Source organism: Notamacropus eugenii, chromosome 2 (assembly GCF_028372415.1).
Source record: "Notamacropus eugenii isolate mMacEug1 chromosome 2, mMacEug1.pri_v2, whole genome shotgun sequence".
Lineage (NCBI taxonomy): Eukaryota > Metazoa > Chordata > Mammalia > Diprotodontia > Macropodidae > Notamacropus > Notamacropus eugenii.
The window spans coordinates 373,158,507-373,180,860 of NC_092873.1; the positions used below are offsets into that span (position 1 = coordinate 373,158,507).

The 22,354-nt window shown below is 38.5% G+C and overlaps 2 protein-coding genes across 5 annotated transcripts in view; both read left to right on the plus strand.

The window, feature by feature from the left end:
* INTS2 (integrator complex subunit 2) overlaps positions 1–2,093 on the plus strand; it is a 41,885-nt gene extending 39,792 nt beyond the window's left edge. For both annotated transcript variants that reach the window (XM_072646912.1, XM_072646911.1), the window contains exon 25: positions 160–2,093. In XM_072646912.1, coding sequence (XP_072503013.1) covers positions 160–329 — 170 coding nt within the window. In that variant the 3' untranslated portion in view covers positions 330–2,093. The remainder of the gene's footprint in view (positions 1–159) is intronic.
* A 92-nt stretch (positions 2,094–2,185) lies between these two features.
* The window catches only part of BRIP1 (BRCA1 interacting DNA helicase 1), a 237,501-nt gene continuing 217,332 nt past the window's right edge, over positions 2,186–22,354 (plus strand). For 2 of the 3 annotated variants that reach the window (XM_072646908.1, XM_072646909.1), the window contains exons 1-6: positions 2,186–3,083; positions 7,611–7,736; positions 8,443–8,554; positions 10,455–10,634; positions 18,657–18,787; positions 21,603–21,722. In XM_072646908.1, coding sequence (XP_072503009.1) covers positions 7,644–7,736; positions 8,443–8,554; positions 10,455–10,634; positions 18,657–18,787; positions 21,603–21,722 — 636 coding nt within the window. In that variant the 5' untranslated portion in view covers positions 2,186–3,083; positions 7,611–7,643. Of the gene's footprint in view, positions 3,084–7,610; positions 7,737–8,442; positions 8,555–10,454; positions 10,635–18,656; positions 18,788–21,602; positions 21,723–22,354 lie in introns of those variants that run through there. The other variant, XM_072646910.1, reaches the window with a different exon arrangement.

Here is a 22,354-nt window from a genome sequence, read left to right on the forward strand (position 1 = left end):
ACAAAGCAAAGAATCAGTTATGTGGTAGAGAGGATTATTTTTTGACATAGCTTAGAATAGCCCTTGAGGTTTTTTCCAATTCTTGAAATTCTGTGATTTTTTTGAACACAAGATCAGCTTCTTTGTCTTGACTTTGGTTTTTTCTCATTTTACTTTTAGGTCTTCAGCAACTGAAAGAGAAACGAAGTGGATCTTCTGGAATATGCAAAGACCTAGCTTGTAAAAATGGAGCCAGGGATATAGGAAGCATGGACCCTGATGTGCAGCTGTGCCAGTGTGTTGAAAGCACAATTATTGAAATAATAAACATGAGTGTTAGTGGAGTATAAAAAAGAAATGAATCAAATTGAAGCCGTGTGCAGCATAAACTCACCATGATTCTTCATTTGATAATAACTATTATATTGAATGAGAACAAGTAGTGTCTTGGAATCACAAAAAAAGACAACATACAGCTGAACTCAAACTTGACCTTGCTGAGAATTATGCTTTATAGTTTGCCTGTTTTTGGATGAAAGTATATGGATCTAGTTTGCTGGTATGTTTGTCTAGTAGCAGTTGTTAATTGAGCTTCTTTCCAGTGATTTCAGCATCATGTTTAGCTTCTGAAGTGAGAAAAACATATACCATGCTTTTAATTTTCTTTGAAGTCTGTAAGTAGGCTTAATGTTCATTTTGGTTCATTGTAGCACTGAGTGCTACAGTGGTGACAGAAAGAAAGAATCAAAGGAAAGGAGAATTCAGGGAAAATCAGGGGTTAGATTTCAAAATAGAAACCTCAAGGACTTGCAGTACAAATAATGCAAGATGAATTCTCATTCTCAAGGATTAGTGTTAAGAAGTCTAAGAAAAGCAAATTGCTTTTCTAAATGATTTTCATGGAATTGCAGATGAGGACTTTAAAAATTCTACATATATGCTTCAAATAATGCTATCATGTGAAGCCATGTCAGAGGTACTTGAATAATTTGGAATTTTATGATAACTGGTTCAGAAAGGTTTACAGAAACACCTTTTTGCAAAGCAGATTCTGAAAGGTCTATGTTTATTTTTATAATGTTAATTATCTAATGATTAGAGGGGTAAAGTTCAAAGCTAATTAAACAAATTACAGCAATGAAACCCATTTGTGATCTCTTGGGTTTTTCATGGAGAATTCTGCATTTCAGGAAGTCTGGCAAAAAAGTCTTTGTGCACGTGTGTGTGCATGTACTCATAAAAATTGTGATCCTCAGGAAAATTGGGTAGTGGGGAATGTCCTTGTAGTCATATTGTAGTTCTATGTGGGTAACTTTCCTTTAAGTTAGATATTCTTATGTGAAGTCAGGGCCCCTCAAATTCATTTTGTGTGCTGAAGAAGTCAGTGTCCAAATTAGATATATTTTTCTTTGGTACATGTGGATGACAAATTCTTGCGCTCTTAACAGAGACCCCTTTGCTTGTACATGAAAGTAAATAGAGTGATAAGATAATACCACATTGTAGTAGAGGAATTTAAGTTTCCTCTTGGTGTATGATTATATCCCATTTCCTTCCTTTGTAAAATGGGATTATATTGTCCTTACCTTGTTAGGAGAGTCAAGAAGAATTTTTTTAAGATCCGTTAAGTGTACAATATCACATTTCATAATACATTTATAATTTCTTATATGTAACTTGGTTAACAATCCTAGGGAAAATTAAAGCATTGAAACTTAATAGCATTGCAGGAATTTTCATATTTTTAATTAAACCAGTTTTATATTCCCATAAAGAAACAACTTGCTGCTTTCTTTTGAAAACTTCAACCTTGGAATAGTTTGGGTGCATAGGCTGCCTTTTTTTCTTGGAGTTCAGAAAAGGTTGAAGTATATTTTCGAACTAAATGAACAATACACATTCCAGTCTATGTTTTTCAAAGACTACTAGTCAGAACTTGCTGTTACATATTTGTTCTGTAAATAAAAGATGTAAAGACATTAGCGCATTTTATTATTCGTGCATTTTATGTTAAAAGTTAAGTTTGTCACGGTGCAATGTAATATTTTTGATTTAAAGAAAAACGTGTGCAGCTTTTGAATATTTGTTGATAAACATTCATACTCTTGATCAAACGGACTTGAATTTTTCTTTTGTGCATTGCTTCGGATGACTTTAGAATCAAGAACTGCCCTTCCCAGGACGTCTTTTATCTGCCAGCCATTCAGTCAGTAAGCATTTATTAGGTACCTGCTGTATGCTAGGAACATACACAAGGAGGCAGAAGACAGGCCGATGGGGAAGACGAGAAGCAAAGCAGTACATGCAGGATAAACGGGAACTTTATTTGGAGCGCTGGAGGGACGCCCAAACGTAACGCGGCGTAGCGCTGCCGCCAAGGAGGAGGGGGACTGTTTTAAGGACTCACGTCTTCCTGCTGGCTTTGTGGGGCGGGGGGGCGCGCCTCGGTGCTGCTGAAACGACGTAGGACCGCACACTTTGTGTGAAACGTTAACGTGATCAGAACTAAAGCTCCGAAGGAAAGCGGCCTGCTGGGTTTGGATCCCTGGCGGGGCTTCTCCCTGCTTCCACCACACCAGCCTTCAAGGCGCAGGGGCGGGGCGGGGGAGCGCTCCTTCGGAGACGGGTCTGAGCTGCCGCCAATAGGATCGCGGGTCTTCTAACTTTGGTTCCCGTCAGCCACCGCGGAGCAGTCAGCGTCCCCCGGGCTGACCTAGCCAAACCCTCTGCTTAGCGCCTTCAGGGGAGTCACCTGGTTTCCAAAGAAACGGAAGCCGTTTTCCTCTTTGCCTCGCCAGGATTGGCTGCCCGAGGTCAGCCTTTAGCTTCTCTTCTTCCGTTCGTCGCGTTTGGTTTGCGGACAGGTCGTCCCATCTTCTGGCAGCGATTGGTCACATGAGGCCAGCCCCCCAGTCTCCGCACTGCCATTGGTTGGCCAAGTTCGGACGCTCGTCCGACGATTGGCTATTGCCAGTTGTCTCCGCGGATTGGCGGCGGGAAGCGCTGAGGGGCGGGAGGCGGCAAGTACCCGGGAAGATTCGTTTTGCAGGGGCCTCAGGGCGAGCTGCCGAGGGAGTGCTGTGGACCTCGCCGACGGAGCGGAGGTAACTGGGCGGGCTAGGGGGCAGACCGCACCCCCGGGTCATCCTTCCCGCCGGGCACAGAGGGTCTCCCTTCTTAGAGGCCGCCTTCCCTTTTTCTTTTCATTCTCTCCCGGGACCTGCGTGGATCGGACGCGGCGAACCCTCGTGTGGTGTCACCAAGCCGGATTTTCATCTGCCTCGGACCTCCTCCGAACCCCCACCAGCCGCGCACAGCCCCTCCCTCCTCCGCAGCTCCACGCGTGACGTGGAGGGGATCCACCCTGGTGGAGGGAGAGCTGCGCGAGCGCCCTCCCGAACCCTCGTCCCGGGGGAGGGAGGCCAGGTCGCCGAGGGAAAAGAACCGGGGCGTGGAATAAAACTGGGGTTGTGGGGGGAGGTGGAGGAAGTAGAAAGAGTGAGGGTGGGGGTGGAAAATGGAAGAGACCAAGGGGAGGTTCTGGAAATGGAGGGAAGGGAGGTGTCACCTAGTCTCCGCCCTGGGACCTGCCTCTTACTCTGTGTTATTCAATTCAGCCCACCTTTGTGAAGCCCTCCTATGTGGGCTTAGCCTTAGGGCGAGATCTCCTGGGAGGCAGGAAGACCCGATGCTATTACCTGTGTGGACAAGGCTCCTGACACCTGAGCGGGAGTTCATGCCAGGGAGCTGCTGATCCAAATCGGTGGAGGATGTTCTCATCCTTGCCCATGAATCACAAAAGTGCACCCTGCTCCTTAAAAAAAAATCACTCATGAACAAGCATTTCATTATAACATTGAATTGTTAGCAAGGGCTGGTACTGTGCTGGGGCCTGGACTACTGAGAGAGAAGAGAGAGAGTCTTTGCTTTTAACGAGCTTGCTTAGTCTACTGGGGGGGATACTACAGGTTCACAGGTAAAATAAATACATTGTGGGGAATGTCACTAACATCTGTGGAGATCAGCAAAGAAAACCTCTTGAAGAAGTGGTACTTGATCCTAGTCTTGAAAGGAGCTAGAGGTTCCAAGACATGGAGTTGAAGGAAATCATTCCAGGCCTAGGGGTAAGGACAGGATGCTTGATGGAATGACTTGTATGAGGGACAGCAAATAGACCAGTTTGGATCTTATCTACAATGATTGAGGAAAGTAGTGTGAAAGAAGGCTGGAAAAATAGGCCAGAGCCAGATTGTGAAGGGCTCCAAATGCCAGTATTTTATCCTAGATTCATTGGAGAGCCACAAACTTTTCAAGTAGGGAATGACATGTTCAAACCTACATTTTGAAGATACTGATTTGGCATTGATATGAAGGATGAATTAGATTGGGGAGAGAATGAAAGCAGGGAGACCCATCAGGAAGCTATAGTAATATGGACAGAAGGTGATGAAGGCCAGGATAGTTGTGATGTGATAGAGAGAAAAGGGGGGAGTGGATGGACACTGAAAATCTGGAGAGGAAGGCAACCAGAGTGGTGAAGTGAAGGTGGGCCTTGAGTCCATGTCATATTGATTGAGGAAACTGGAAATATTTAACCTGGAGAAGAGAAGACTCAAGGGAACAAAATAACCCTCTTTAAGTATCTCAATTCTCATGTAGAAGAGATGAGGTTGTTCTTTTGCCCCAGACTGCAGAACCAGAAACAGGGGTAGAAGTTGCAAAAAGCAAATCAAGGCTTCATGTCAGGAAAAACTGCCTAAGAATTAGAGCTGTCCACAAGTGGAATGAATGGGCTGCATTAGGAGGTGATGGTGTCCACCCTTGTTGGAAATCTTCAAGCAAAAGTTAGATGATCTTTTCAAGGATCTCTGATTTCTGATTACTTTTTCCATTGATGCCAATCAGTAAGTCTGTCAGTAAAACATTTCTTAAGCCTCTAGTATTTTTCAGACTCTGGAGATACAAAGAAAGGCAAAAGGCAACCCTAGCCCTCAAGGAGCTCACAGACTAGTTGTGGGGGACAACAAGCAACCATGTATCGACAAACTATATAGAGGATATATAGGAAGTAATGCACAGAAGGAAGGTACTGGAATGAGAAGTGATTGGGAAAGGCTTCATGAAGAAGGTGGGATTTTAGCTGGAACTTGAAAGAAGCTAGAAGAACTTGAGGGCAGAAGGTTGAGATGAAGAGGAAGGGCATTGCAGGCATGGGAAAAATACCTACAGAGGAGAGGTGAAGTTTCTTTTGGAAGACAGGAGGTCTGCAGCATTGAATTTAAGAGTACTTGTTGGTGAAGGCCTATAAAGACTGGAAAAGTGGGGAAGGAACAAGTTAAAAAGAGCTTTAAACATCAAAAAGAGGATTTTACATTTGATCTGGAGGTGATAGGCAACTACTAGAATTTATTATAGAGTAGGGTAGCAGGGTTTACATGGTCAGACCTGTGCTTTAGGGTTCACTTTGACAGCTGAATGGAGGGTAGACTGAAGTGGAGAGAGATTTGTGGCAGGTAGACCAACCAGCAGGTTATTGCAATATCCAGGCATGCTGTGACAAGGTTTTGCACCAGGGTAATGGGTGGTATCGGAGGAGAGAAGGAGGCATATATTAAAGAGGTAAAATTGACAGGTGTTGGCAGCAGAGTGGATATGGGGGAATGAGAGACAGGAGTCAAGGATCAACTTGTATTTATTAATCAGTAAGCATTTATTAAGTACCTGTCATATCTCAGGCACTATATTAGGCTTGGGGATACAAATCTAAAATGAAATAGTTCCTCAAAGTTCCTGTATTCTGTCAGAGGAGACAAAATATACTGGAAGGCAAGGGTATTACTGTAGCAATATGGAAAAATAAAAAGAACAAAGATTTTCATTGGATTTATTGATCCTTTTTTTTAAAAAAACTATATCTGGACACTCTAAAGCCAATTATTTTGTATTTCATCATTGTCTAAAATCTGACATCATTGAAATAATATAAGAAGTAGTGTTTTAAGAAACATTTTCTGGGATTTAATCTTTCAATAATGGAGAATCTGCCTAATTTATAGGATAGGCTTCCTTGGAGGTTGGGAACCCCAGTCTCAAGGTACTCAATCCATCTTTACCTCTTAAAGTATATAGGTCATGAATACCTACTACTCTATTTACCTTTTAGTATTTAATCAGGTGACACAATTAATTCAAAACAAATGCACTTGCAGAAATAGCACAGTGATGCAAAAAAAGACCTGCCACTAGTTTGCATTTTCCCGTAAATAGACCTAGCATCAGTAGGGAGAGTAGACGTATAGAGGTCATGAGGAGAGATGCACACACAGAGGGAAAGTGTGCAGCCAAACTGAAGGAGTAGTGGGGGGTACACATAGGGAACTAGTGGCAAAAACTGTGAGAGGAGGATCAACTCATATCCAATATTGGTGTGGTGCATGGCCACTAAGACCTATGTACTATTTTGGCTGACTTTGGGCTCTGATTCCATTCTGCTGGATGCTGTCAGATGCAGTAATCCCCTCTGCCTTTGCCTTTTGGCTCAGTGATAATCTTTTGTGGGGAATCTTCTCCAAGGAGCAAGATGCTTGAGGACATTTCTCTAGAATAGAGATTCTTTGCTTTTTATTTGGAATGGACTGGTAGTCTGGTAATACCTATCAATCCCTCTCAGTTTTTAAGTATATAATATAAAATACATATGATTCTAAAGGAAATTAATTATGTTGAAATACAGTTATCAAAATATTTAAGAAAAAAAATGTTCACGGAATGTTAGGTTAAGAAATCCTGCTCTAGAGATGATCTAGTGTTTGGAACGCTTCAACTCAGGAACTGTTGAATTTGGGTTACTCATGGAGAGACTTTCCTGGTTGGCATTGTTTTGGAAATCTCTCCCTGATAGAAGGCTGCGGTCCAAGATCGTGGTGTCTAGGGAATTCACAGAAGAAGCAGTGTCTTTGAATTCTTTCTGGCTGCATGCAGGCAATATATTGTTTGGCCATAGGCTTCTGCTGCCCATTGCTAGAGGTGCCAGGGTAAAGGTCAAAAGTAAGTTTTCAAAAACCGAGGATATCTTCAGGAACTGAATTTCATACATTTTAGGGCTAGAAGGGACCTTAGAGATTCCCTTTTGTGATTTGGTAGAGATCTTTGAGAGTTTCTGTAGTGAAAAATTCAACACTCTGAGGTTGACCTGGCAATTAACCTCTCTGAATTTTGCCATGCCATTCCTTTTTCCACTCTCTACAAAATAGTTTGCCAGTTATGTCAAAGTTTGTGTGATCTACCTTTTAAGAAGCCAGGGTTTCTGAATAAGACGAAAGAGCAGGACTTCAGTGGAGGCAGACCAGCAAACTGGAGAAGCAGTGTTGTAGAGTATAAAGAAAGCTGAGTTTGGTGTCAGAGAACCTGGTTTCAAGTATCAACCTTGTCATTTAATATCTGTATGACCCTGGGTAAATCACTTAGTTTTTCTGGGCCTCAGTTTCCTTATCTGTCAAATGAGTATTCTGAGATTTCCTTTTGTGATCCTATGCAATTCCCATCTTTTCTTTTTGCTTAGGTCAATGCCTTTTAAAGTCTTGGGGGTTTTGTTTTAGTGTTTTGCTCTTCATTTAAATTTTGTGTTGCAGGAAGGCATCTGAAACAAGCAAAAAAACCCCACAATGGCTTCAACACTATCTGAATACATTATTGGTGGAGTGAAGATTCACTTCCCTTGTAAAGCTTACCCATCACAACTTGCTATGATGAATTCGGTAAGTAATTTCCAAAAGAACATTTACATTGTCATTAGAATGAAGACACTCACTATATACATTGCACATGAGAATTTTATTAAAATATTCTACTTCAGCTTTACATAGAAAATAATCAGATCAAGAATGGTCCCTGAATTGTTCGAAAGAATATGGAAAAAAAAGTGAGTCAATCAGTAAACATTTCCTAAGTGCCTACCATGTGCCAGGCACTATGGTAAACACTAATCATTGAGGAAAACAGTTAGGATCACCACTAAGCTGTAGCTGCGATGGTACCAGGTCTAGGACTGTGGAAGTGCTTTTTGTAAAAAATGGTTTTTGAATAACAGCTATTTATTTTATGGAATATGTTGCTTTCAACAATCTATTTTGCCATTTATTACAAAGGGTATAATTTTCTTCTATAAGTGTTTATTTGAAGCACTTCTGTCCGTGTACTATGGGGTTAAATGGTTTTGTGAAAATGCAGGTCCTTGCAGAACAAATATTACTTTTATTCTTCCTCTTCCAAAACAAAGCCTAAGCATATATCCTTCAGAATTTTTGGTGGAGGTAAAAGATGATCAAACCTCCTCCCCTACTGCACAGATGACTTTCTCACCTGATTCTTCACTTCTTACTTGCTGTTCAGCGGCCACTTTTGATGAAGACAGGTTCCAGTGAACTAACATAAATTGATGATGTAATTTTTTTGTATCCATAGATTGTTAGAGGATTAAACAGTAAGCAGCACTGTTTGTTGGAGAGCCCCACAGGAAGTGGGAAAAGCTTAGCCTTACTTTGTTCTGCCTTGGCATGGCAGCAGTCTTTCACTGGTGAGTAGCTTATAGATATCTTCCAGTCTCCTTATCATCTCGTGTGTTTAATATAAAACATAAAAGGTTATAGAAGGGAGTTGACATTATTAATATTATCATTATTATTCATGATGATGAGGAGAAGGATCGCTGTTACTAACACTAGCAGTGATAATCCTTTCCAAAAGCCCTACACTTAGGATTTAGTGTGATATGGAGATGAGCCTGGTTTCTCAAACATTTGTATTACATTGGGAACTAGTGCTACTATGCTGGAAAGACTTCAGATACCCACCTAGCACTGTCTCTTTTTCACTGGAAGACCAGCTCAGTTAACCTCAGAGGCTCATCATCATTGGACGACTGGCCACCAGGTGATGAATTTTTTGGACCAGAGTAACTCAAGGGACTGTGTAGTAGGGTATGGAGGAGTTGTAGTCTTTATTGGGAGAAGGGGACACCCATATGGATGAAATTGTGGATCTTTGGAAGTACTGAAGAAATAAAAAGAAGAAACTACTTTTTATCTAGAACAAGCCTGCACAACCTATGGTCTGCCAAAGGATTTCAGGTGACCTATGAAATGTGAAGGCCTGAGAATGATCTAGGAATCAGGTGATCTGATTAACTCTTATTTACAAAGAGTTACAGTATATCAGATATGTGTTATGTACTGATGGAGATTTTCATTATACAGACAGAAAACTATCACTGAAATCATCTTTGTGGTTATATCAGGATCTTTCATTGCTTGCAAGTTATCATTATGAAGATGAATTATCATTGAATGCTGATACAGATAGAGAAGGTACAGGAGATTGAATCTGTACTGACCCTAACATATATCATACCCTGGAAATGGTTATTTGGAAATAAATCCCCAAACTGCTTATTTATAATCTGCCTCTTTCTCATAAAAGTAAGGTGTGGTATATAGTCCCAAATCCTCTCCACTCCAACAAATAAGTAATTCTAGTTGAGCTTCCTGACTGTAGTATTCTAAAGGGGGAAAAAAGTTTATAGTAGTAATACTTATGGTCTATGGGTAACTTTAGAAAACTGGTTTCAAGAATGGATTAATGTCTCTTCTCATATCAATGTTAGATTATTTTGGCTCAAGTCCTAGCTCTGTCACATTCACTGATAACTTTAGGCAAGTGACTCTCTGAGTTGACGTTTTCTCCTTTAACTAAATTCAGAAAAGATTTATTAAATTCCTGTTATGTGCAATATACAGTAGTAGCCACTGGGTATACAGAGATGAAACAAAACAATTGTCCTACTCTTAAAATCACATGAAGAGATAATCTATAAATGGTGTATTTAGGCATGAAAATATCAATGGCTTTATTGAATTTAAATAGTGACTAAAATGTGTTTTGGTTTACCTGAGATCTGTTGTTTTTTTTTTAAGATTCAAATAACTGCTGATTATGATGTATAATGTATTAATGAAAATTCCATTGTGTTCAGAATACCACATTTGAAATGCTAGCATGTTAAAACACTTTTTTTTCCAAAAGGGAGAACTTAATGTGTAGAAATGATTTCATTCTTCCTGTGTCTTACATTATTATTTAATATTTATCAAGCATTCACAGATGAGTTAGCTGCTGTTAACAAAATCACATTTTTATTTGGTTGTAGAAATATCAGTTAAGAAAGTACTGTTTTAGATATTTGCTCAAATCTCTCTTCTTGCTTTCTATTTCATATAAGTGAGAAATTTGATTGCATGTTTTTAACTGATCATGTGCCAACTTTTAACTTACTGTGTTTCATTGGATTTAGTAAATGGAACAGATCTTTTTTGCAGAAATTTTTTTTGTTTATGAGTTTGTCTCTTCATTGATTTGTAAAATCATTGGCAGGTATTATATGTATTTTTTAAAAATTCAGGTGTTATTTTTATTTTTAGAAAAGCCAGAAGAGGAGAACTTGAACAAAAAGACTGAAGTACCCTTGCCATGTTGTTGTACTTGCCATTTTCACAGTCCCACTAATGATATCAGTGTCAGTGTGAACCAAGGAGCTTCATGTTCTTTCACCAGTCCAGTCATAACATCTTCCATGAAAAATGAAGTGTCAACTTGCCAAGGTAACCTTTTGTTTAGGACTATCACTATCTGTTTTGAGGGCTTCATTTAGCTAATACTGCTTTTTAAAAGTTCAAATAGCTTCTGCAGAGGCAGGAAAAGGAAAGAAAGGATTCTTTAAAATGGGATCATGGAAGGCAATTGTGGGTTCCTGTGCTGCTGTGATAAGTTTTTACTTGTCACCCTTTTCCACGAGTAGCTCTTTCTTCATCAGTCTACCTCTCTTTCCCAATTCCTGCTCTCACAGCAAGGGACTTCAGTATATATATTGAGACTTCCTCAAACAACCTAATCTCCCAGTATTTCAGCTTACTCATTTCCCATGACCTACTCCTTTCCTATACCTCATCTATATACAGATGATCCTCCCTCGATCTTACTGTCTCCCACAAGTTTTCCACTTCTATGTTTATGAACTCTGAAATTCGTTTATCTGATCATAATTATTTTGTCATTCCATTTTTTCTTCTTCCTTATAACCTCTAATCTTGTTCTTCATTTTTACCATGAGCTCCAGTCCCTCTAACCCTCAGTTCTTTTTCAGACCATTACTTCTGTACTGTTTAAACTTTCTTCCCTTTCCCTTGATGAACCAGTTCAACTCTTCACCATCTTCTTTCTCAAGTCCCTTTCCCCCCTTACCCAGTTGCCAATCTTCCATGTTGGGCCCCAGCCTTGTATCACTCTCACCACGTGCTGCCTTCACTCCTATTCTTGTGATAATGAACAAAGCCCTACTCCTGTCTTCTGTCATTCAGATGCTTTCCTCCACTGTCTTCTGTTTATCTTCATTTCACATGGAGAAATAACTCTTCTCCTTGCCAAGGCCAGCCCCTCTCATGCACAAATTATTCTATCCTATCCCTTCTTCCCCAGCAGATTCTCTCCTCTATTATCTCCACTCTCTCAGTAATCTTTACTGTTTCCCTTTCTACTGACTGCTTCCATACTGCCTGCAAATGTGTCCCCATATCTTCCATCCTCAAAAAACCCTTACTTGTTCCATATGTCTCCACCACAGGAAGAGAGAAATCATCCCTATGCATTAAGCTCTTCCTTTTGCAAAAAAATGTTTTAACATGGTAGCATTTCAAATGTGGTATTCTGAACACACATTGAAATTTTCATGAATACATTGTACATTATAATGAGCAGTCATTTGAATCTTAAAAAAATCCCACAGATCTCAGGTAAACCAAAACACATTTTAATCACTATTTAAATTCTATATTTAATTTAAAAAGACATATACTTGAATATATATTGTATATATGTATGTGTGTATACATATATACACATATACACACATGCACACATCAGTATGTATGTGTATATGCATGTATATGCGTGTATATGCGTATATATACATATGTGTATATATGCACGTGTATATATATGTATATATACATGTGTGCATATGTATACACACACACACACATTTGACTAACCTCTATTTCTAGCCTTTAACTCTCAGGCTTCATGCTTACATTTCAGACAACTTGCTGGACCAGGCTGATAGCCTATTATCAACTCATGTCCCAAACTGAACTAATCGTATTCCTCTTATGGCTCCCCTACCTGTTTGTCTTCCTGACTTCTTCCTTTCTTTTAATGGCATCATCAGTCTTATTACTTAAGTCTTGAAACTTTGGTATCATGTTTGTTTCTTCCTTTGCATATTTTATCAGTGTTCAAATTTTGTCAGTTTTAATTCCATAATATTATTACCGCCTTCTCTTATTCTCTATTCATACTATTATTATCCTTGTTTAGACGCTCACAACTACTGAGAATTTTGCAGTTGTTTTTATCTAATCTTGGCTTCCATTCTCTACCCCTCTAATCCATCCTGTATCCTGCTACTAAATTTGTCTTAAATCACTACTCTGATCATATTACTGACAATCTAGTCCAGTCTTCTATTCTAGTTCAGCCACAAATTTTTCTCAGTACCCATTATAAAAATAACACAGTCCTTTCCTCTAAGGAGTTTCTATTGTAATAGTTGAGAACACCTGTTTTTTACAGATGAGGAAACTGAGACCCAGATGGTTGTGACAGAATGTCACAATGTGGCTGGCTCTGTTTGTTGAAAAATATCTGCATGAGTGAGTGGATTGCAGACTCAGAATGATTCAGCAGTATGCTATAGAAGCCAAAAGAGCTAATGTGAAGCTAAGCTGTATTAGAAGAGTTCCAGGATCTGATTTATGTCTGGTCCTGCTGTTTTCTGTCTTGGACAGACCACACATTGGGAGTTGTATTCAGTTCTGCATGCTTTATTTTAAGAAGAATATTGACAACAAACTGAAATATATCTAGAGGAGGGAAACCAGAGTAGTGAGAAAGCTGGACAACTTGCCATATGAGAATTTAGAGATGTTTAACCTAAAGAAGATTTGGAGTGAACAACATGATGGCAACCTTTAGGTATGTGGAGGACATATGAAAGTGGGATTAGACTTACTTTGCTTGGCCTTAGAGAAATTAACCAGAAGTAAAGGATAGAAGCTGCAGAGAGGCAGAGTTCAATTCAGTTCATGTACTCCTTAATTTTGGGTTGTCATGAAGTAGAACAGGTTTCCTCAGAAGTTAGTGGGCTCCTAATCTATGGAGGTCCTTGACCAAAAATTGAGTGAACACTTGACTAGGATGTTATATTTTGTGGGATTTCTGATTAGGTAAATGTACCAATGTCACCTGACATCTCAAAGGTGCTTCAAGCTGATTCTCTGGTTCTAGTTCAATGAGTTGTCTGTGATTGCACAACTATAGAAGGCTCAAGTCTTCTGATTTCTAAGCCAGTGATCTTTCTATTCATTGCATTGTCACCTTGTAGGGTGGGGTTCTTAACCTTCTTTTTGTCATTGGTGCTTTTGACAGTCTGGTGAAATCTGTGATCTTCTTTGCAGAATCATGTAAATAAACCAGTTATATTGAAACAGTTACCAAAATGTTAAAAACAAATAAACAAATTCAAGTAGCCCAATGAAGAACTCCTTTTCTGGACTGGGAGCAGTGCGAATAGAAAGCAAGGAGTAGATTGTTACAAAGTAAGAATTCTCCTGGACATAGTAACCGACTGGATGTGAAAGGAGAGGGATGAGCCAAAGATGAGGCCTAGGTGAATGGAACGAATAGGGAAGTTAGGAAGGAGAGCCAGTTTAGGGGTAAGATGATGAATTTGGTTTTAAATAGTTGGAGATGATAATGAGATTGCACATGAATGAGCTAGAAGCAGCTGTCAGAGAAGCCAAAGAACTCTTATGGTAAGGTGTCAGAGAAACCAAGGAGGGAAGGCATTTCAAGAAAGGAAGTGTAGTTAATAATGCCAGGAAAAGAATAAGAAGGTCAAGAACAATAAAGTCCAAGGAAAAAGCCAGCTGGGCCTTGGTGATTTTTAAGAGAGACTTTTCTATAAAGTGAGGGCAAAAGACAGGTTGCAGAAAATTTGTTTACACTGGGATTTTAACAAAATGGACATTGAAAAGCCTAGTTGAGAGGAAACTGGGAAATAACTGGAAAGGGCTATATTTAAGTATATTTGTAAAAAAGGACTCTGTGTGTGTGTGTGTGTGTGTGTGTGTGTGTGTGTGTTTTATCTGCAAGTTTATAGTGTGAGACAAATAATGAGGTATGGCTGCCAAAGAAGTTAATGCCATCTTGGCTGCATTACTTACATGCTTGTTTGTCTTCAGAACCAGAGCGATTTGAGTTTAAGGCATGGTCCTTAGATATCTTACAGTGTTTCTGAAGACAGGAAGGTAGGAAAAGAAAGAAAGAGAGAAGAGAGCTATTGCCCAGCTGGCTAGTTCCAGGTGGGTCCCCAGTGGGACAGCTCCTACTATTCACAGGGTTGTTGTTTGTCCTTCGTTTTGGAAGAGGACCATGACATCATGGAGGTGATGCCATGACATGCAAGTGAATTGGATTTAAGTGAGGGAGGATTGTGCAAAGTCACCAGCCTCTCTCTTCTGGATCCATCTGGGTCAGTGGCCAGATACATATCAGGATAATTAGAGATGGCCCTAGGTGTAGTGGAAGACCTTGACCTTTTAAATTTAAGATCTATAGCAGGTCTTAGTTTGAGGCAACGCCCATTCAGTGATTAAGACTAGGTGAAAAAATGAGGCAAAGAATGACCTCTTTAACCTAGTCCAGAGTGGGGGAAAATAGCTGCCAGATATGGCTGTTAAAGAAGTTAGTGCAATCTTAGGCAGCATTAATCATATAGTATCCAGGACAAGGAGATAATCTACTCATTGTACTCTGCTTGGCTTAGACCATACACACATGGAGTGTTGTGTTTCATTTTAAAAGTTGGCAACCTGGAAAGCCTTCAAAGGAAAGTGACCAAGAGGACATGCATGGCACCTCTAAATTGTGTCACATAAGAACTAGCTGAAATAACTTGAACTGCTTAGCCCAGAGTTTTCCAAACTTAATTGGCCTACTTACTGCCCCCTTAAAAAAAAAATTTACTTAGCATCTCCCTGGAAATCTGCTTTCTTTAACTCTTTAATGGTTTTTTCTTTTGAAATTTGCATCCTTTAAAAAATACAATTTTTAAAAAAATGATGCATCTTAAATTTAATAACGTTGTAAATTTGTGGGTTTTTTCCTGCAGTAAAATTTTGATGATGCAGTACTGCATCATGTAACTGTATAGTATCATATTGTAAACAAGTACATTACATGAGCAAATTCCTGCTGATACATTCTGGACTTCCTGACAATGCATGACACACTTGCCTGCTAACACATGCTTATTAAGACATGTTGGCAGACTTGATCACTGATCCCACTGATCAGTTATTACTTGCATTTTGTGTGTTTATTTGGAAAAGAGTGTAATCATTATGACTTTAACACTGTTATACAACAGATGAAACATACATGAATGGTTTTTCAAAATTTTCTTTTCTTTCTTTATGCTTCTACCACCCCCTTATTTTTCTTCATTGCCTCCCAGTTGTACCTGAAGCTACTACTACCTTTCCCCTCCCCACTCTCCTCCTCCCCACCATCATTGCAGTGCCTCCCAGGGGGTGGTATTACCCACTTTGGGAACCTCTGGCTTAGCCTACAGAGAAGATTCAGCAAGGAATTTGCTAGCTGAGTTAGAATTAGGACTTATTTTGTCTGACTCCAAAGGACAAATCTAGGATCAAAGGACTGAAAGTAAATAAAGGCAGATTTTGACTTAATGTAAGAAGGAATTTCATAATTATTAGAGCTGTTTAAAGATAGAATGCTCTGCTCTCTGAGGGCATCCTGGGTATTGAGGTTTTGAAATAGAACCTGGAATAAACCTTTGTTGGTACTGAAGAAGGGCTTCATGTGTCTGATAGGAACTTGGACTGTAGAAACATATAACCATTTTGTATAACACCCTCATTTTATAGATGTAGAAACTGAGATGTGGAGAAACAAGGATTTGTCCAAGGCCACAGAGGTGGTAAGTGTGAGAGGTAGGATTTGAACACAGGTTCTCTGACTCCAGAGTCAGAGCTTTTCCCACGGTACTAGGCAACCTTCTAGATGCGTTTCAGCTCTCTTGTTGTAAAATTCCAAGTAGAAGCTTAAAAGAATTTCCTGAAAAACTTTCAATGACAGTTCCATATGTTATGTTGGGTGGTGGTGGTGCCACAGTGTACAGCAGGCCACTTGTATCATCCTTCTCTTATTTATTTCTTCCAACAAGACCAAGTCTTGACTATCTGATGCTCAGTTTAGGTTTTATTCTGTTGCTCTTTTGCTTACTGTATGGGGTGTTTAGGGAGGACCAGCACCTCTGGTGTGAGGGCTTGCTGAGCCATTTTCAGGGCTGCTCATCCATCTTTGGTGTCTGCCTTCACCCATCCCTCACCTGTGGCTCCCAGAAGCTGTAGCATGTGCAGTAGCCACCCCCTGGTAAACTGTCTCAGCAGATGGGCTAAATCAGTTTGAGGGTAACTGACAGGCCTCAAATGCATCATTGATGTACCCCCGGCATGTAAAGACTTTCCCTGGTGGAATGGGCAGATGAGAACAATTTGTTTTAGTGGCTGTGAAGGCAGCTGAAGCAGGTGCTGTGGAGGTTGGTTAGACATTGAAAACACCAGGATCATCCACTGCTTCCCAGGCCATTGTTAGTTGTCCTGTCTCTTGTACTGCCACTGGACTTCAGTGATTCTGAAAGAGTAAGGCTGATGGTCCTGAGCAACCCTGCCTCGCTTAAATCTAATTCACACATGTAGGTCAAGACATCACCTCATGATGTCATTGGTGCTCTTTGAAAAACAAAACACAAATGATACTTTTGCTTGCTTTACTGAGGTCTCCAAAGCCTAGGTCACTTTTGAGGGACAAGGCCAGAGGCTTTCCCTTGCTGCCACCTCTTTTTCTGTTTCTGATAACAACAAGTATTTAAAGGGAATTTATTATGAAGTACTACTGGGGAACATCCAAGGTAGGAGTAAGTGTGGAGATTGACAGATGAGAAAGCTTAATGGTGCATTATACAAAGATCCTTATAGTTTAGTCCTGGTCATCTATCATACATAGGACATTTGTCCCTCCTGCCTAAAGCTCTTGCTCTGCTTGGGCTGTGATAGTAGTTCAGTTCCTTATCCATTGCTATAGAATTAATTGGTCAGATGCTCTTTCCCATTTCTCTGAATTTGCTTCCTAGGTTTTCAAGCAAGGGCCTTAGCAGAAACTTCCTTTCTACTGTTCCTCAGCCCTTTTATTTTAGGACACTTTACCCTTAACCTATGAGCTAAGCTTTTTAGAAACTTATCCTTCTCGCATATATGCCAATTAAGCAATAACTCTTTCCTATCTGAGCCCTAGAGCTACTTCTTTTAGGTTTTTAATACTTTAGATTTTAGACTTTGGTGACTCCTTTACCTTGTCTTGGAGATGAGTATGCTCTGTTACCTTTAGAAGCTACATCTTTCTGTTCTTTGAAGCAGATTTTACAAGCAGAATCTTTTTGCTCATTTAGCCCTTGTTGGACCAGCCTCTGTTTCCACTTTATGGGGTGCAGTAGCTATTTGGGTAGACAAGTGAGGTCCTCCCTAAGTCTAGGTTTCTTTACTTCCCTATGACTAACTTGTCCTTGTATCCTGACCTTGAGTTTTGGCTTGATATTTGAACTTTCTAACAATCAGAGCTATTTAAAGCAGAATGGGCAACTTCAGAAGAATGTCTCACTTGTCAGGGATGTGATAGAGTGGATTTCTGGTTAAGTATTGGATAGGCTAGATGACGTGGAGTCCCTTCTGTCTCCAGATTCTGTGATTTCTATGAACCTTTTTGTCTGAGCTCAGGTGACAACCAAAGTTGAGGAACAGTTGGTAAGGACACCTTTGCCTTGTCCCCTGATCATAGGGATGTAGGCACTTTCCTATCTCAGGGTCATGAGTTATTGGGTCTGTTTTGGCCCATCTTTCCTGCAAGTATTGCACTTAAGAACCCATAGGTCTCATTGAAATATTTACATATATTTTCACTACCATATTCCTCTTCCCCCCCCCCCCCCCCAATAATTTGGTAAGACCATTCTGCCATTGTAGTAGTGGTTTAAAGTTACTCAACTATATTATAGAATGTCTTAAATATTTTTAAAAAGTGAGCCCTTTGACTGTTAAAACTATTAGCCAGAGTGGTTATAGTATCATTTAGTTCAACGTTTTCTGTTGAAGGATGTATCTCAGTGTCTTCAGTATCTTTGTGAAATTTATTATCAAGTAAATTACTTTAAACATTTCATCTTTCCATCTAAAAATATTCTATTGTATATTGAATCTTGATGCAAATTTTATTTTGAAAATTCCAGGAGGTGGTTTTGTCAATTGTTTCTATATCTCATTACAGAAGATTGCAGTACAAAAAATACAATAGCTTTGCAGTTATCTTCCAAGAATGCTGGTGTATTTTTGAAGAATGGAGTTGGAACCAAGGTGTAACGTGCAGTAATATAGTTGAGTTATATTTGAGAAAGGCTTTTGGCAATTAATTGTTTATATGTTCCGTTACAGGTGCCTCTACTCCAAAAATCACACTGGCAGCAAAATTATCTGCTAAGAAACAGGCCTCTTTGCTTAGCGATGAAAAGGATGATTTTCAAGCAGACAAGAAAAGGCTTCGTCCCTTAGAAACCAAGCAGCAGGTGAGCAAATCTTATGGGCAGTGAAATAATCCAGATATAGCTGAATGTGGTTGTCAAGAATCAATCAACATTTCAGTGGAAGTCAGAGAGATTAGTTGGGTCATATCACAGCCATAAATTAGACTATTTCTTTTAGCTTCATTTTTACTGTCACAAAGGAGTCCATTGTTGTGTAAGATTATTCATAATAACATGTCATTAAGATAAATTGCACTGTGCATAGTTGTACATGAGGAATTTATGCATTTTATGTCTGTGGAGCCTATTCACTAATAGTGGCAGTTCAGCGTTCCGTCAAGTAAAGCATTCCAACAGAAGAATGGATCTTGTACACCAGCTTTTTAAATACATGTTTTGGTGATATATGCCCTGAAATTCATCTGTCAACTTTTTTTTTTTTGCTAGGAATGAAATTATTTTCTTGGCTATTGTTGTGAACATTGGAATATATTTGTGATTAGTATTATTGCTGAGTTAAATATTGGTGTGTGATAGAACTATTTAGCCTTTCTAAGAAGAAACAGATGCAAAAATAAAGGCTTACATGCCAGCTTGTATGTAGATTTTATTAGTTTTATTTCCACTATTTGGTGCTCCCTATGTTTTGTAAAACCTTAGTAATTTGTACCATTTGTGAGGAAGGCCATTCTAAATCAAGGGAAGGTCTGAATTTTCCAAATATTTAAAAGAAGCACACTTGTATTACGTAGAGCCTTACATAGAATAGGGCTATGTGTTACTTGATTAGAGTTTCTTAGGAAATTGCCTTTTTAAGGAATAAAGCCTGAAGTTGATTTATAATTAATTTAATATGACTCAGGAAACATATAGCAACTACCATGTATGAGGCTCTGCTAGTATTGGGGATATAAAGACAAAAATAAATTTCTGTCCTCAAAGAGTTCACATTCTAATAAAATTCTCTCAACTTGTCATTTGTTGGTAAATAAAGTACAGGAGGCTTTCCAAAGCAGTTTAAAATAAAAAAAAATAATCTTAAATGACATCTTATAATAATTTCTTCCAAGATTGTTCCCCCACACCTTTTCAGAGCGCCGTATCACATAATAAGTAATATTTTTTAAGTCAAAAAGAAAGAAAAAAAAGAAAAAGTTAGCACAAGTCATCTATATATTGAAAAAGTCTGAAAACGTGCAATATGTAAGACCTATGAACTTTCCCATCGCTATAAAAGGTTGCTCTCTGAGATCTCTTCTTTTAAGCTATACTTGTTTTTTAATATATCTTTTGTAGTATTAGTTTTTTAATATATGTTTTGCAATATTAGCTTTTTTTCATGGTTTTTTCTGTTTACATTGCGTAGTCATTGTATGTATTGTTTGGCTCTGCTTTGTTCACTTTGTATCAGTTCATATATATCTTTTCATGTGTCTGCAGTAATAACAATCATATAGCACCTGTTACATTAGCATTCCAGTACATACATGTTTGTTTAGTCATTCCCCTAATTAGTGAGTGTCTACTTTGTTTCTAAGTCATTGCTGTTACAGAAAGTTAGCAATTTGTTTTCTTAAGTAGTTAAAAAAAAATTTCTCCCTAGAGTTTTGTTAATACTATAAATTTTCTTAACAAACTCTTAGGAAAAAAAAGACATTGAAAAGGTAAATTGGTCCAATCCATCCCTGAGTTGTCACATGTTCCATTTTATTTGAGTCCAAATTTATATAGTTTTATTATATGTAAATTTTACTTTTTAGAAGTAATAATTTGTGCAATATAAGCATTTGAATAAAATCGCTCCTCATTGTCATGAGTCCTTGTTTACTTTTTCTAATTTATTTCTAACATATGTAACTTATAAAAGGCATAAAATTAATAATAAAAGTGAAGGACTATTTTATATTTACTTTGTGAGAAAATGTGGGGGGGGTTGGGTTTATCATAAAATATTAACTCCTTGACCCTACTTTCTCCTTTAGTGCTTAGTAATGTACTGGAAGGGTGTCATTCTAGCACCATTCCCTTTTCTCCCTTGCTGCACTTTTGCAGCAGTGTAGAAAATAGGAAGTCACGGCTGCTGCTACGAAGCACAAGTGATAGAAATGGGATGCAAGAGGGGGATTAAGGCAGTAGATAACAAAGTTAGCCAGATTTTTCAGAAATCTGTGATAGGCCTTTCAACTTTAACTTCAGTTCCCCCTAATAAGAAGTTGCAATTATTTAAATTTAAAAAAATCAAATCTATTACTTAAAAATTTTTTTTTTAACTGAAAATGAAGAAAAGATGGTCTAATGCTTTAAACTTTACTTTCCAGAGTTGTTTGATTTCTGTTATGTACACCAGGATCTTGCTGTAACATTGTCCTTGGAGTTCACCATATAGGATTATTTTATAGGTGGTACCATATTACGTGATTCTTTTCCATTACCAGTAACTGACCTCTTTTATTCAGTCCAAGATGAACCACAACTTTGTATCTTAATAAAGATGTGTTATGGTTATGCGGTCATGTATTTTGTTTGGCAAGAACTTATACATTTTTGCTTGTTGTAGATGCCATATAAATTTGGATATAGGCCATTGCTGAATGTAGGGGACATCTATAAAATGATGTCTCTTCAAAAGGAGAAAAAAAATGTCACTGAAGAATTATACAGATTAAAGGGCACACTGAGATTTTTTACAACCCAGACTTGGGGGGAAAATGTGTCCTGTCTTTTGACCAATAGCTGTTATTCATTATAATTTTTTCCTAGAATAGAAATCACCAATAGGGCTCTACCGAGCTTTGAAAACTGACCTATTTAAGCATCTTCAGTTTATTTTAGCTTCTGGATTGGTGTATTTTTGCAGGTTAGGAAACGTCATTGCTTTGCAAAGGATGTGTGGGATTTAGATATGAAAGTTGCACCAGAAAGGATTGTGAAGCCAAACTCTCCACTGGGAAAAAAGATAATGTCTTCTCCACAAAAGGTATGTATTATAATTTGTATATTGATGTTTAGTTAAAGGAGAGATTCAATATAATTTCCAAATTTCCAAATTCCAAAGCAATTGTCTTTTCAATTATCTTTTAAAAACTTATCTTTTAAATCTTTTAATCTTTTATCTTAAAAATTTATCTTTTAAAAACTTTTTCCTAAAATTTTTCCCTTCAGTGTCCTTTAATGGGTTCTGAAGGAATAGCTCCTTTTCCTTGGTGACTTGTTATAGGAAATGCTTTTATTTATCTCCTTGTTGACTCACTCACGATTGCAGACTTTTTGCAGTTTTTTTGGTGGTTTCCATTTAGAATGTGGAAAACTTTTGAAGTACACGTAGAATAAAATGTACTGTTCTTTAGGAACTTCCCTTAGCAGATGGACAATGTTGTTAATTGTGTTTTGACTTGAGTTCCTCTTTAAAGTGTGGAATATGTTGATTACATTGTAAGTCATAAGTATATCTAACAGTGAAATTATTATAATGAATGACTCTTTCTCATAATATGGTTAGAAAAGAAAGTGTTACCATATTTCTTCCCTGGACTACGACTCTATAGTCCTATAAGAAAAAATAATTGTTTTTTATAAGTTGAATGATTTATTACTCATCATAATGTTAAA